Raw genomic sequence first — 13,707 nt, 5'->3', positions numbered from 1 at the left:
AGATCATGTTGGAGTTGTATAGAACCTTGGTGAGGCCACAGCTGGAGTACTGTGTGCAGTTCTGGTTGCCACATTATAAGAAGAATGTGATTGCACTGGAGGGGGTGCAGAGGAGATTCACCAGGATGTTGCCTGGGATGAAACATTTAAGTTACGAAGAGAGGTTGGATAGACTTGGGTTGTTTTCGTTGGAGCAGAGAAGACTGAGGGGCGACCTGATTGAGGTGTACAAGATTATGAGGGGCATGGACAGGGTGGATAGAGAGCAGCTGTTCCCCTTAGTTGAAGGGTCAGTCACGAGGGGACATAAGTTCAAGGTGAGGGGCAGGAGGTTTAGGGGGAGAATGTGAGGAAAAACCTTTTTACCCAGAGGGTGTTGACGGTCTGGAATGCACTGCCTAGGTGGGTGGTGGAGGTGGGTTGCCTCACATCCTTTAAAAAGTACCTGGATGAGCACTTGGCATGTCATAACATTCAAGGCTGCGGGCCAAGTGCTGATAAATGGGATTAGGCAGGTAGGTCAGGTGTTTCTCACATGTCGGTGCAGACTTGATGGGCTGAAGGGCCTCTTCTGCACTGTGTGATTCTGTGATTCTCAATTCAGTCTCTAGAAATGATAACAACCATTCCTTATGGCATTGGTCAGACCACTGAAAGGCTTTTGTTGGCAGTGTGAAATATAATGAGCTCACTGGTGTTGCTGAGCATTAAAAGCTGGATGATTTGTTATATTTTCTGCTTGAATGAAGGTTTTGTTTGCAGGCGGTGTGACTTAGGCGGTTGAGTCATTTGAGTCATTGTTGAGGTTGCTTTGGAAACTAGTATAACATTAAATGGATAAATAAGTATATATCTTCCATAAGGTTGTGGAATGGCCATGTTCCAATGATGGGTATTCGGAAAAGGCTTCCTTGGAAATCTACAGATTCGGTTGGTTTATGTGCGTGAAGGACTTTTATTTTAAATATTAAAACAGATACTTTCAGGATTCTGCCCTTCCCTTGAAGGAACTGAGTCCCACTGGTGCTAATTACTGTCTGGAATTTTCCCTGGTAGCTATTATAGTTCTGCTACATGGCACTAAGTGCGAAGAGGCTATTTAAATATATTGCTTTTGTATACCAAATCCATCTTTGCCCAACGCCTACACAGTTAGCACTTGCAATGGGTGTTGCTGGATTGTGACTGCCCTAATTAGTGACTTTTTTTACACAAAATGTGGTTAGACTGTGGAGCACTTTATCACAAGCCATTGTCGAAACAGAGTCCATATTAAAAACCATGGGGACTGTGCAAGATATATATGTGGAGTGAAACACTGGGATGAGTCTTAACTCTCAAGAACAGGGGGATGGGGTCAGAAGTTAAAATTCAAAGTCTGAAACAGGAACCCAACTCGCCTTGGTCTTGACAACTTTCTGTTTGAACAGAATTTGTCCATGTGTGGGTGACCAATCGGTTTGCAAAAGTTGGGTCGGCCATTTTAAGCATTTTAATAAGGCTGCATGCCTTCATTTTAACCGTGGTTTAACTTTAATCCACAATTTGCTAGGTTTCCTAGCCTTTGGGAAACTCATCAGGTCTGAAAAGGCTGAATCCATGAAGTAAGTATCTTTACAGCACTACTTGTTGGTAAATGGTGTTTCCTCCAGGCCCAGCAAGCTACCCATTGACTTCTCTGACCATCGTTGGACACGCCCGCTTCCCCAACTGCCATCAGAACCTCTGGCCAAACCTATCTGCTCTCAGATCAGCTTGGCTGCAGTTTTGTGCTGTTGGCTTTCCTGTCTCACAAACAGCCATTGAGGAAATGAAGGCCCCACAGTGGAACTGAGTGGAAGTTGATGTTTAAGATGATTTGCATGGAAAAACATCTGAGTTTATTCCTTTTTCAAAAAAATTAAAAGGGTATGGTGAGAAAGTAGAGCAAAGGAACTAAATATATTACAAAACAAAAACAGAATTACCTGGAAAAACTCAGCAGGTCTGGCAGCTTCGGCAGAGAAGAAAAGAGTTGACGTTTCGAGTCCTCATGACCCTTCAGCAGAACTGAGTAATATTAGGAGAGGGGTGAAATATAAGCTGGTTTAAGGTTGTGGGGGGGTGGGTTGTCGGGACAAGCAAGTCCCTAACCACCCCCCACCTTAAACCAGCTTATATTTCACCGTTCTCCTAATATTACTCAGTTCTGCTAAAGGGTCATGAGGACTCGAAACGTCGACTCTTTTCTTCTCCGCCGAAGCTGACAGACCTGCTGAGTTTTTCCAGGTAATTCTGTTTTTGTTTTGGATTTCCAGCATCCGCAGTTTTTTGTTTATAGAACTAAATATATTATTATTTGGCAGGCAGCGTCTGCATAACTTAAACAAGTGACCTCTTTTCTGTCGTAATGTAGACCTGCTGTATTTCACGATTCAACGTGAATTGATTGTGTTTCAGATATGACTTTGAAGTAACATGCAGTTTTTTTAAACAGGTAAAAATACATGGCATATACTGCAAACAAATGGGGCCTTGGTTCAAGGAGGATATGGTCACAGCAGTGTTTATGACCCCAAGACAAGGGCAATTTACATACATGGTGGATACAAAGCTGTCAGCACTAATAAGTATGGCCTTACAGATGACCTTTACAAGTATGATGTGAATACAAGTACATGGTGAGTGTTTACAATGAAATTGAGTGTAAGGGGTTGATGTTTTTTTGTTGGTTTTGCCCGAAGTAGCTTTTGCTATAAATTTGATGATTAAGTTTTCATCCTGAAGATAATCCCTTTTTCACACAAAGTGATCACAAAAAAATTAGAAGCTCAATGAACTTTATAACCATGCAAGATTGGTGAGTTGAAAAGACAGGGTCAGATTGTGGGCAATTTAGAATGGCACTGTCAAATCATAGGCAATCAGCATTGATTTATTAAAGGGAGTGCATCTGATATTTCTATGCTGTTGAATTTTATTGAGATCACAGTGTGCAGAGATGAAAGGAATTCAGTCGATGATGTATAGGTGTATTTCAAGTTGCTGTATCGACTAACTGTCAAAAATGAATTCCTGTGTTGATAAGTGGATCGTAGCCTGTTACTGGGAGACAAGCAGAGAGTAGGAGTGAGTCGCTACTTTGAATTTTTAGTTTTCTTGTATTTGGGTGACTTAAGCAGGAGTGCATTTAGCCCTTATCCATGATTGTCCTGTGACTGGGCTGCTTTCTTGAACTATTGGAGTTTCTGTGGCAAGGGAATCCCCATTGAAGAATCCCAGGATTTTGATCTGGAGATTACAAAGGGATGGTGATGCATGTTCAAGTCAGGGTGGGATTGATCGTCTTCCACGACAAGGCTGAACTTGTCCTTCTGAGTCTTATATATTGTGGGGTTTTAACTAAGCACTATGCATTGCCCGTTGTTGCAGTCTTTCTTGTAGATAGTATGTACTGTCCTTGGCAGGTTGCAGATTTTGAGTCCAATAATGTGAGCTGATCAAGTGGGTTGCACATGAGTGATGACAAACTGCTTGACCAATTTTCACTGCTCTCACTCAAGTGAGTGTTCACAGATTCACAGTGTTGTCACAGTGTTGTCACAGTGCAGAAGGAGGCTGTTTGGCCTGTCATGTTTGCATTGGCTGCCTGAATGAGAAATTCACCTTGTGCCAATTCCCCACCTTCTCCCCCTAACCTTGCATACTGTCCCTTTTCAAATAATGCGGTTCCCTCTTGAATATCTCAACTGAACCTGCTTTCCACCATACTTTCAGGCAGCACATTCCAGATCTTAACTGCTCGCTGTGTGAAAAAGTTTTTCCTCATGTCTCCATTGCTTCTTTTGTCAATTATCTTAAACCTGTGCCCTCTGGTTCTTGATCCTTCCACCTTCCTTAACTACTCTTTCCAGAGCCCTCCTGATTTTAAATAACTCTTATCAAATCTCCTCTTCATCTTCTCCAAGGAAAGCAGTCACCTTCAGTCTATCAACGTAATTGAAGTTCTTCATCGCTAGAACTATTTTCGTGAATCTTTCCTCACCCTCTCTTATGCCTTCACATCTTTCCTAAACTGTGGCGCCCAGAAGTGGATGCAATACTCCAGTTGAGGCTGAACCAATGTTTTATATAAGTTTAACATAAACGCCTTGTTTTTGTACTCCATGCCCATATTAATAAATCATAGGAAACTTTATGCTTTACTAACTGCCTTTTCAACCCATCCTGCCACTTTCAATAATTTATGTACATATATTCTCAGGTCCTTCTGCTCCTGTACCCTTTATATTGCCTCTCTCAGTTCTTCCTCTCAAAATGAATCATTTCACACTTGCCTTCATTGAATTTCATCTCCACTTGCCCGTCCATGCATCCAACTTGTCTATTTCTTTTCGAAGTTCTGCACTATCCTCACAGTTCACAATCCTTCTATCCACAATACTGATCTTTGTGAAGCTTTGAGGGATCAGGTATTGAGCCATCTTCAGATGACCCTATTTTTGCACTGCTCATGGCCACGATGTTAATCTGGCTGGTCAAATTAATCTGCTGGTCAGTGGTGTCTTCAAAGAAATCGTTGGTGGAGGAACCCAGCAATAATGGTATCCTTAAAGTCCAAGAGATGTCTTGCCTTTTTCTGATTGGCACCTCCCTCCCTAAAAACAAGGGCCTGCGAGGAGAAATTCAATTGAGAAATTCAATAACAAATGCTAATTTCGTTAAGAAAACCTTAAAATTGATGACAATCTGTCACCACAAAAAGTGTGTTATTTGGGGACCGAAATATGGCTTTCATTGTTCGGGGTTACAAACCCACAACATGAATCTCTCCAGAGCCATTTTGCAGTAGATGACCATGTGATGGTAAAGATGAGAAACGGAAGGCAATAAATTTCAAATTAAGTGCCATTATAATGAGGACCTTACATTGGAATACTTAAAAAAAAAAATTTTTAAATTGTACTAGAGTAATTGCAGCCCACTGGATATTAGGAGCTAACCTAAAAATGGAATTTTTGATCTCACTACTTATTGGCTTTCACTGAGAGATTATTGGGTAGTCTTACTTTTGCACACTACGTGTCTAACTGATATAATGGACCTTAAGAGTCTAAGAGATTGTTCTGGAGTTTCTTGTTCATTTGCTGCCAGGGGTACAAGATCTTCATCAATGTATTCAATATTTTTGATTTGCTAGCACATTGTTTATCTTTGTACAAAGCATTTTTTCCCACTAGTAGTGTTTTAGTTTGAGTAACTTTTTTTTGAAAACTGGTTCAAGATGTCAGTAGCTGCCTGGGAATGTATCTGCATTTTTGAGATGATCTCAAATAGCTGCAGGGCCATTGAGTGTATTGGCAGGGAGCTTCCAAGCATGTGACAATATTTTACAGGAATTTCCTGGCAGTTTATTAGTTTAGGGAGAGGATCTCCTGGAAATTTATCTATGCTTGCATTGTCTCTCCAGACTGTTCTGATACTGTAAGAGAGCCCCCCACCCCCACCACTCATGCTCCAGATGTACAAACATTAGTTTAAAGTGGTACTAACTCATTAAAGACGTATGGAATGATAGTTGTGCATTTTCCATTTCAAAAGGACAATCTTGAAAGACCAAGGCTTCTTCCGTTACCTGCACACTGCTATTATTGAAAGTGGAACCATGTTGGTATTTGGTGGAAACACTCACAATGACACATCGATGAGCCATGGAGCTAAATGCTTCTCTTCGGACTTCTTGGCTTATGACTTGGGTAAGCTGCTGGATGATCTGTGTTTTATACAGGTCGACTATCCTTTATCCATACGTCTGAAAACCGAACACATTCAAAAATCGAACTTTTTTTTGAATGGCTATGCAGTTAATTTGTATGTTAATAATGCAATGTAATATTACACTACAGGTGTATTAAGTGTTAACAGGTAAGAAGTAGGGAGTGAGAGAGTTGACAAATTGAGAAACAACCTAGTATTTGTAGACTATAGCTAGCTTAGATTTAGGCTATTGTAATGTAAGTAGGCCTACCGTATATACGGTAGATCCGCAAAAATCTGAATACTGAAACGCAATCGGCCCCAAGGGTTTCAGATACACATCCTCCAGTTTGCGTTGAGCTTCACTGTTCAAGGAAGGATGCAGATACAGTACTTAACCCTTTTTCCCTTCTGGAAGAAGCTCATATTAGTCATTTAACTGTGCAAAGGGAGCAACAGGAGAAGACCAGCCACACATGCTGATAATTTGCATGTCAGCTATCCCCACTTTTAAAGCTATATGTCACACCTGAGGCATAGAAAAAGATCTTGTCTTTATTCAAAAACCCTAAAGCAGGGCTTCCCAAATTGAGGGTTGTGACCCCAGTGGCACCACGAGATGAAATTTTGGGGTTACAAGCTCCAAGGCAGAAGTGGAGCTCTGACCGAGTGTTAACAGCTACGAGGCCCCTTTAAATACTTGCATTTTTTTAACGATGGGCATGGCCTAACTGACCAATATTTTGAGGTCTGATTCCTGCTCCAGAAAAGCCGGTGAAATGGTAGGTGCTTTTTATTTCAAAACCCTGCAGTTTAAACACCTACCCTGCTCTCAGCTCTTCCCCCACCCCCCTCCTCTCAACCTGTCTCATGCTCTGTGGTCACTGCAATTGCCAAGCCTCAAAGTGGGGCCACAGTGGGAAAAAGTTTGGGAAGCACTGCCCTAAAGGTTCTGATCAGATTAACAGTATCCAATAGAACTGAATGGTGTGGTAATGCTGGTGTTTCATCCTTGTGATTGAGGTTCAAATCAGATCTAGATTCTCCAATAAGCGTCCAGTTCCAATCTAGTTCCAAGCAGTCACAGGCCTATAGTACAATGCTGCTCCTAATTTGGCAGTAATTTATCAATTTCACTCAGAGACAAATGGAAAATATGGCAGAAAATGGGTGAAGTAATGTTTTGCTCCTTTTCATAAACCATCTATCTCGAAAATAATGGACTGATTTCAACAAATGGTAGATAGGGTATGGCCCATGGAAGAACTGATCACTACTTGACGAAGATGCAGATCTGCATCCTGGAATTTTTTTAAAGGATCCATTAACAACGGGAAATAGGGCAAATTGACTTTTTTTAAGAACTGTTTTATTTAGAATGTTGTTGATTGTTTTAGAATGTTATGGATTATCTCAGCACTTGTGATGGAATTTGTCACAGCTGTCAAAATGTGAGCAGAGTTTTCAATGCAGGTTGTTGGAACTAGATTGCCCTGAAGCCTCCTCAGTGAGATGAAAGCTTTTAATAAGAAGATTTTTTTTCAGCTTTGTAGTTACTGAGCATCAACCAAGGAAAAGCCTCAAGGAAGAGCTGTGTGATTAACACAGCCTGGGGATATGCACTCTACTGTGTGCCCCCTTCACTTGCTTGAGATGTTTTGATTTGTTAAAAGGATGTATAAATAAATGCAAGTATTTCTTTTCATGCTGAAGGGTTTTATGAAGCTCAACACAGAAAAAAATATGTCCACAGTAAATAGAGTCCATTCGTGCAGTAAACTACTATTTTTGTTTCCTACGCTGATAAAAGTCGTTTTGAATGTTATGCAAAAAATGCTGGAAATGCATAGCAGGTCATTCAGCATCTGAAACAAGACCTATAATTTAACCTGGTTTTCTCTTTCTGAGACTAAAATAACGAGGAGCTGTGAATGCCACAGCTCTGCACTAAAAACAAATAGACACTGGAAGTGCACAGCAAACCAGTCAGCATCAGGAATAAAGCAAAGTACTTATTTAGGATTACAGCCCAAAAATGTTTTATCTTTTTCAGAACAGTCCCTGCATTTCTTTTAGGCGCTAATTTGTTACCTTTCTGTTATTTCGATGGGTAAACACACAAACCCCATCTTCCACCATCTCCCCCCCACCCCGCCCCCCGGGCCCCAAAAAGAAGTGAACTCTGGGGAAAAAAAACATATGAACAATTCACATCGGCTGTCTTCACTTTTCTAAACTGATTTTTTTTTGTGCAGCCTGCACTTTCAATATGTGTTTGAGTGCTAGAGGGGTAATAGTCAATCAGGAGCAGTTTCTGCTCAATTAAGCAGAAAGGTAAGTTTTATTAATGCCCTGATTTTGCTGTGACTTAAAATAGACATTTTATGTGCTGTACGTTGTGTAAAAATATGCAGTAGAGGGCAGCATTGCCATTTAAATGTAATGTGCTTTTTAAGGCTTTCCTTTGGCTGTTTGTACAAAGAATTCTGAATGTCTCTTCATTTCTGTTTACCTTTCTCTCTGTGCATCCACATAACACTTTTAGAATAACCTCAAAGCACGCAGTGCTAAAGCTGGTATGGAAAGAAAGAACCTGAATTTATATTGCCTTCCAGACCTACAGGTTATGTCAAAGCATGAAATGAATTTTTGAAGTGCTTTCACTGTTGCAACGCAAGGTTAATGGCAGATTTAATGCTGCACCAGGTGGTTTCACCAGCAGCTGCTTGCATTTATATAGAATCCTTAACACTGTCCAAAGGGACTTGACAGAGGAATGTAGGGGGGAGCTGGGGGGGTCGAGGTGGGGTAAGAGCAGTTAACCAAAAGAAAAGACCTAGGGAGGGGTGAATAAAACCATTGTAAAAAAGTGAGTGATTTTAACTGGAGCAAAGTTGAGGGTTTACTCACAGAATCACACATAGGGCGTTAGTTCCAAAACATCAGGCTTGGGCAGCTGAAGGCATGGCTGCTAATGTTGAGGTTCTGAGTAGGGAATTGACCAAAAAGTCTCAGCTGGAGGAAAGGAAAGTTTAATGAACATAGTTGCAATACTGAAGGGGATTACAGAGGTGGAAATTGTAACAAAACTAAGGAAATTTGAGGTTTTGATACACTAAAAACCAGTTTAGGTTAGAGAGGATAAAGGTGATATATTATTCTTCCTGAGATTAATAAGCTTAAAGACATTTTTAATTTAAAATTATAGCCAGACAGTTTTATGCAGCAATCCTGAAGTCACTACACAATCCAATTATTTTTGGAGTATGTCGGTGAAGTCTGGCCCATACTTTGAAAAACTTAGGAGCAATTCAGAATTCAACTATTTGCGTTTGGCGTCGTGTTTGATTCTTATCTCTACAATAAAAAAATTTCACTTTTATCTTTCATGTCTTCTTTATATATCTAATGTAGGAACTATTCAGTACAGTGCAAACTTTCTAATGTTAACTTGCTTACCCAAGAAATTTAAATTTTGTATATTTAGAAACATAGCAGGAGTGGGTCATTCGGACCCTCGAGCCTGCTCCACCATTCAGTATGATAATGGCTGATCGTCTATCTCAACACCATACTCCCGCTCTGTCCCCATACCCCTTGATGCCTTCACAGTCTAGACATCTATTTCCTCCTTAAATATATTCAGTGACTTGGCCTCCACAGCTTTCTGTGGTAGAGAGTCCCACAGGTTCATTACCTTCTGAGTGAAGAAGTTTCTCCTCATCTCTGTTCTAAATGGCCTACTCCGTATGCTGAGATTGTGACCCCCTTGTTCTAGACCCCGCCCCCCCCGCCACAGCCAGAGGAAACATCATCCCTGCATCCAGTCTGTTCAGCCCTGTCAGATTTTCACATGTTTCAATGAGATCTCCCCTCATTCTTCTAAACACCAGTGAATACAGGCCTAGCCAGCCCAATCTTTCCCCATATGACAATCCTGCCATCCCAGGAATCAGCCTGGTGAACCTTCGCTGCACTCCCTCTATGGCAAGTATATCCTTTCTTAGGTAAGGAGACCAAAACTGTGCACACTACCCCAGGTGTTGTCTCACCAAGGCCCTATGCAGCTGCAGTAAGACACCCATGCTCCTGTGCTCAAGTCCTCTTGCCATGAAGGCCAACCTTTGCTTTCTTAACTGCTTGCTGCACCTGCGTGATTGGTGTACAAGGACACCCATCAACATTTGTACATCAACATTTCCCAATCTATTACCATTTAAATAATACTCTGCCATTCTCTTCTTCTGACCAAAGTGGATAACTTCACACTTATCCACTTTATATTGCATCTGTCATGTATTTGCCCACTCACTTTAATTGTCTAAATCGCATTGCAGTCTTTTAAAATCCTCTTCACCATTCACATTCCCACCTAGTTTTGTGTCATCAGCAAACTTGGAAATATTACTGATATATTGATATATTATTGATACATATTGTGAATGTATTTATCTTTATACTTGCAGCTAGCTTAGCTTTGCTGCAAATTATTGTACTTGACAAGTATTAAAGCGATGAAATTAAGTAATTTGCTCTTTTTTTGTTTTCTAAACTTATGTTGTTTGGATAGAAGTTATGCTAGTTCAAATGTTTGGTCAATCAGAGTGATGCAGCTCGTGTTAACAACAAGATGGGGAATATCAATTGCAGGCCTATTAAGGCATTGAATTTAATTAGTGTTGTCCTGGTTTAATTAAGAAAAGCCAGTTAACAAAATAGAGTTTTTTAATTCATTCCTGGGATGTGGGCATCACTAGCCATGTCAACGTTTATTGTTATCCCCAAATGCCCTTGAGCTGCTGTCTTGAACCGCTGCAGCCCATGTGGTGTAGGTACACCAACAGTGCTATTCAGGAACAAGATCTAGGATTTTCATCTAGGGACGATGAGGGAAGAGTGATATATTTCCAAATCAGGATGGTGACCGGGAATGAACTTGCAGGTCATGGCTTTCCCATGTGCCTGCAGCCTTTGTTTTCTGGGCGGGAGAGCTTGTAGGCCCAAATGGTGCTGTTGAAGAAACGTTGGTGAGTTTCTGCAGTGTATCTTGTAGGTGGTACACTTTGCAGATTGGTGTGTTGGTGGTAGTGTGTGTGAAAGTTTAAGGAGGTCAGTGGGGTGCCAATCAAATGGTCCATTTGTTCTGTACCATGTCAAGCTTCTTGGGTGTTTTTGGAGTTGCACTCATGGAGGCACATATTCCATTGCATTCATGACTTATGCTTTGTGGATCATGGACAGGCTATGGGGAGTCAGGAGGTGAATTACTTGCCACAGAATGCAGATGTACCTGCTGTATCAGCCATTTAAATGGCTGGTCCAGCTAACAAACAAACAAGGAGCAGGAGTAGGCCATTCAGCCCCTTGAGCTTGCTCCACCATTTAATAAGATCATGGTTAATCTGATAACCTGAAACCTGCATCCTACCTACCGCTGATAACCTATCACCCCACTTGCTTACCAAGAATCTATCCACCTCTGCCTTAAAAGTATTCAAAGACTTTGCTTCCACTACCTTTTGAGGAAGAGAGTTCTAAAGACTTACGACCCTCTGAGTGAAAAAATTTCGTCTCATCCCTGTTTTAAATGGGCAACCTCTTATTTTTAAACAGTGATCCCTAGTTCTAGATTTTCCCACAAGAGGAAACATCCTCTCCACATCAAGCCTGTCAAGACCCCTCAGGATCTTTTATGTTTCAATCAAGTCACCTCTTAATCTTCTAAACTCCGGTGGATACAAACCTAGTCTGTCCAATCTTTCCTCATAAGACAGTCCACCCATTCCAGGCATTAGGAAGGTCTGGTAAACTTTCTCTGAACTGCTTCCAATGCATTTACACCCTTCCTTAAATAAGGTGACCAGTACTGTGCATAATACTCCAAATATGGCCTCACCAATGCCTTGTACAACTGAAGCATAAGCTCCCTACTTTTGTATTCAATTCCCCTCGCAATAAATAATAGCATTCTGTTAGCTTTCCTAATTACTTGCGGTACTTGCATACTAGCCTTTAGTGATTCATGCACTAGGATGCCCAGATCCCTCTGCACCTCAGAGCTCTGCAATCTCTCACCATTTAGATGTGTTTCTCTTTTATTCTTCCTGCCAAAATGAGAAATTTCACGTTTTCCCACATGAAACTCCATCTGCCAGATCTTTGCCCATTCGCTTAACATATCTATATCTGTTTGTACCCTCCGTATGTGCTTTTCACAACTTGTTTGTCTTTGTGTCATCAGCAAATTAGGCAGCCATCCCTTCAATCCCTTGATCCAAGTCATTTATATAAATTGGAAACAGTTGAGGTCCCAGCACTGATTCCTGTGGCACACCACTCTCTACATTTTGCCAACCTAAAAAAAAACCACTTTCTGCTTCCTGTTAGCCAGCCAATCTTCTATCCATGCTAATGTGTTACCCCCTATACCATGAGCTTTTATTTTCCAGAATAACCTTTGATGTTGCACTTTATCAAATGTATTCTGGAAGTCTATGTACAGTACTCCCACCGGCTCCCCTTTATCCACAGCACATGTTTCTTCCTCAAAGAGCTCCAATAGGTTGATTAAACACAATTTCCCATTCACAAAACCATGTTGACGCTGCCTGATTACCTTGAGCTTATTCAAGTGCCCTGCTACAACTTCTTTCATAATAGCTTCTAACATTTTAAGACCATAAGACAGAGCAGATAAAGGCCTTTAGGCCCATCGAGTCTGCACCACCATTCAATGAGATCACAGCTGACCTGATAATCCTCAACTCCACTTTTCTGCCTTTTCCCCTTAAACCTTGATCCCCTTACCGATTTAAAATCTGCCTGTGTCTCAACCTTGAATATACTTAATGATCCAGCCTCTACAGCCCTCTGTGGTCAAGAACTCCACAGATTGACTACCCTCTGAGAGAAGAAACTCCTCCTAGTCTTTGTTTTAAATGGGCGCTCCCTTAATCTGAGATTATGCGCTCTGGTCCTAGACTCTCCCACAAGGGGAAACAGCCTTCTCAGCATCTACCCTGTCAAGCTCCCTAAGAATCTTAAATATTTCAATAAGGTCACGCCTCATTCTTCTAAATTCCAATGAGTACAGGCCCAACCTACTCAACCTCTTCTCATAAGAAAATCCCTCCATACCCAGGATCAACCTTGTGAACCTTCTCTGGACTGCTTCCAATGACAGCATATCTTTCCTTAGATAAGGGGAGCAAAATTGTTCACAGTATTCTGGGTATGGTCTAACTAGTGCCTTGTATAGTTTTAGCAAGACTTCCCTATTTTTATACTCGATTCCCTTTGAAATAAAGGCCAGCATTCCATTTGCCTTCCCCATTACCTGTTGAACTTGTATGTTAGCTTTTTGGGATTCATGCACAAGGACTCCCAAACCCCTCTGTGCTGCAGCCTTCTGCAGTCTTTCTCCATTTAAATAATATTCAATTCCTCTCGCAATAAATTATAACATATTAGCTTTCCTAATTACTTGCTGTACTCTATTCTTCCTGCCAAAATGCATAACCTGACATTTTCCCACCTTATATTCCATCTGCCAACTTGTTGCTCAATCACTTAACTTGCCTATAACCCTCTGCATATTCCTTGTGTCATCCTCACCACTTGCCTTCCCACCTATTTTTGTGTCATCTGCAAACTTGGCGATAGTACATTCACTTCCCTCATCTAAGTCATTAATATATATTGTAAATAATTGTGGCCCCAGCACTGATCCCTGTGGTACTCCACTAGTTACAGGTTGCCATCCTGTAAATGCACCCCTTATCCCAACTCTCTGTCTTCTATTAGTTAACCAAGCCTCTATCCATGCTACCCCCCAACACCATGGGCTCTTATCTTATTAAGTAGCCTTATGTGTGGTACCTTATCGAACGTCTTTTGGAAATCCAAATATGTTACATCTGCTGGTTCCCCTTTATCTATTTTGCTTGTTACCTCCTTAGAGACCTCTAATAA

The 13,707-nt window shown here is 41.1% G+C and overlaps 1 protein-coding gene across 2 annotated transcripts in view; it reads left to right on the top strand.

The window, feature by feature from the left end:
* The window catches only part of atrn (attractin), a 366,964-nt gene that overhangs the window by 142,482 nt on the left and 210,775 nt on the right, over positions 1-13,707 (top strand). For both annotated transcript variants that reach the window (XM_041191464.1, XM_041191473.1), the window contains exons 9-10: positions 2,477-2,660; positions 5,581-5,735. In XM_041191464.1, coding sequence (XP_041047398.1) covers positions 2,477-2,660; positions 5,581-5,735 — 339 coding nt within the window. The remainder of the gene's footprint in view (positions 1-2,476; positions 2,661-5,580; positions 5,736-13,707) is intronic.

The sequence above is a fragment of the Carcharodon carcharias genome, chromosome 1, assembly GCF_017639515.1.
Source record: "Carcharodon carcharias isolate sCarCar2 chromosome 1, sCarCar2.pri, whole genome shotgun sequence".
Taxonomy (NCBI): Eukaryota; Metazoa; Chordata; class Chondrichthyes; order Lamniformes; family Lamnidae; genus Carcharodon; species Carcharodon carcharias.
The sequence above is the reverse complement of the archived record's forward strand: the minus strand, read 5'-3'. Positions and strand labels throughout refer to the sequence as shown.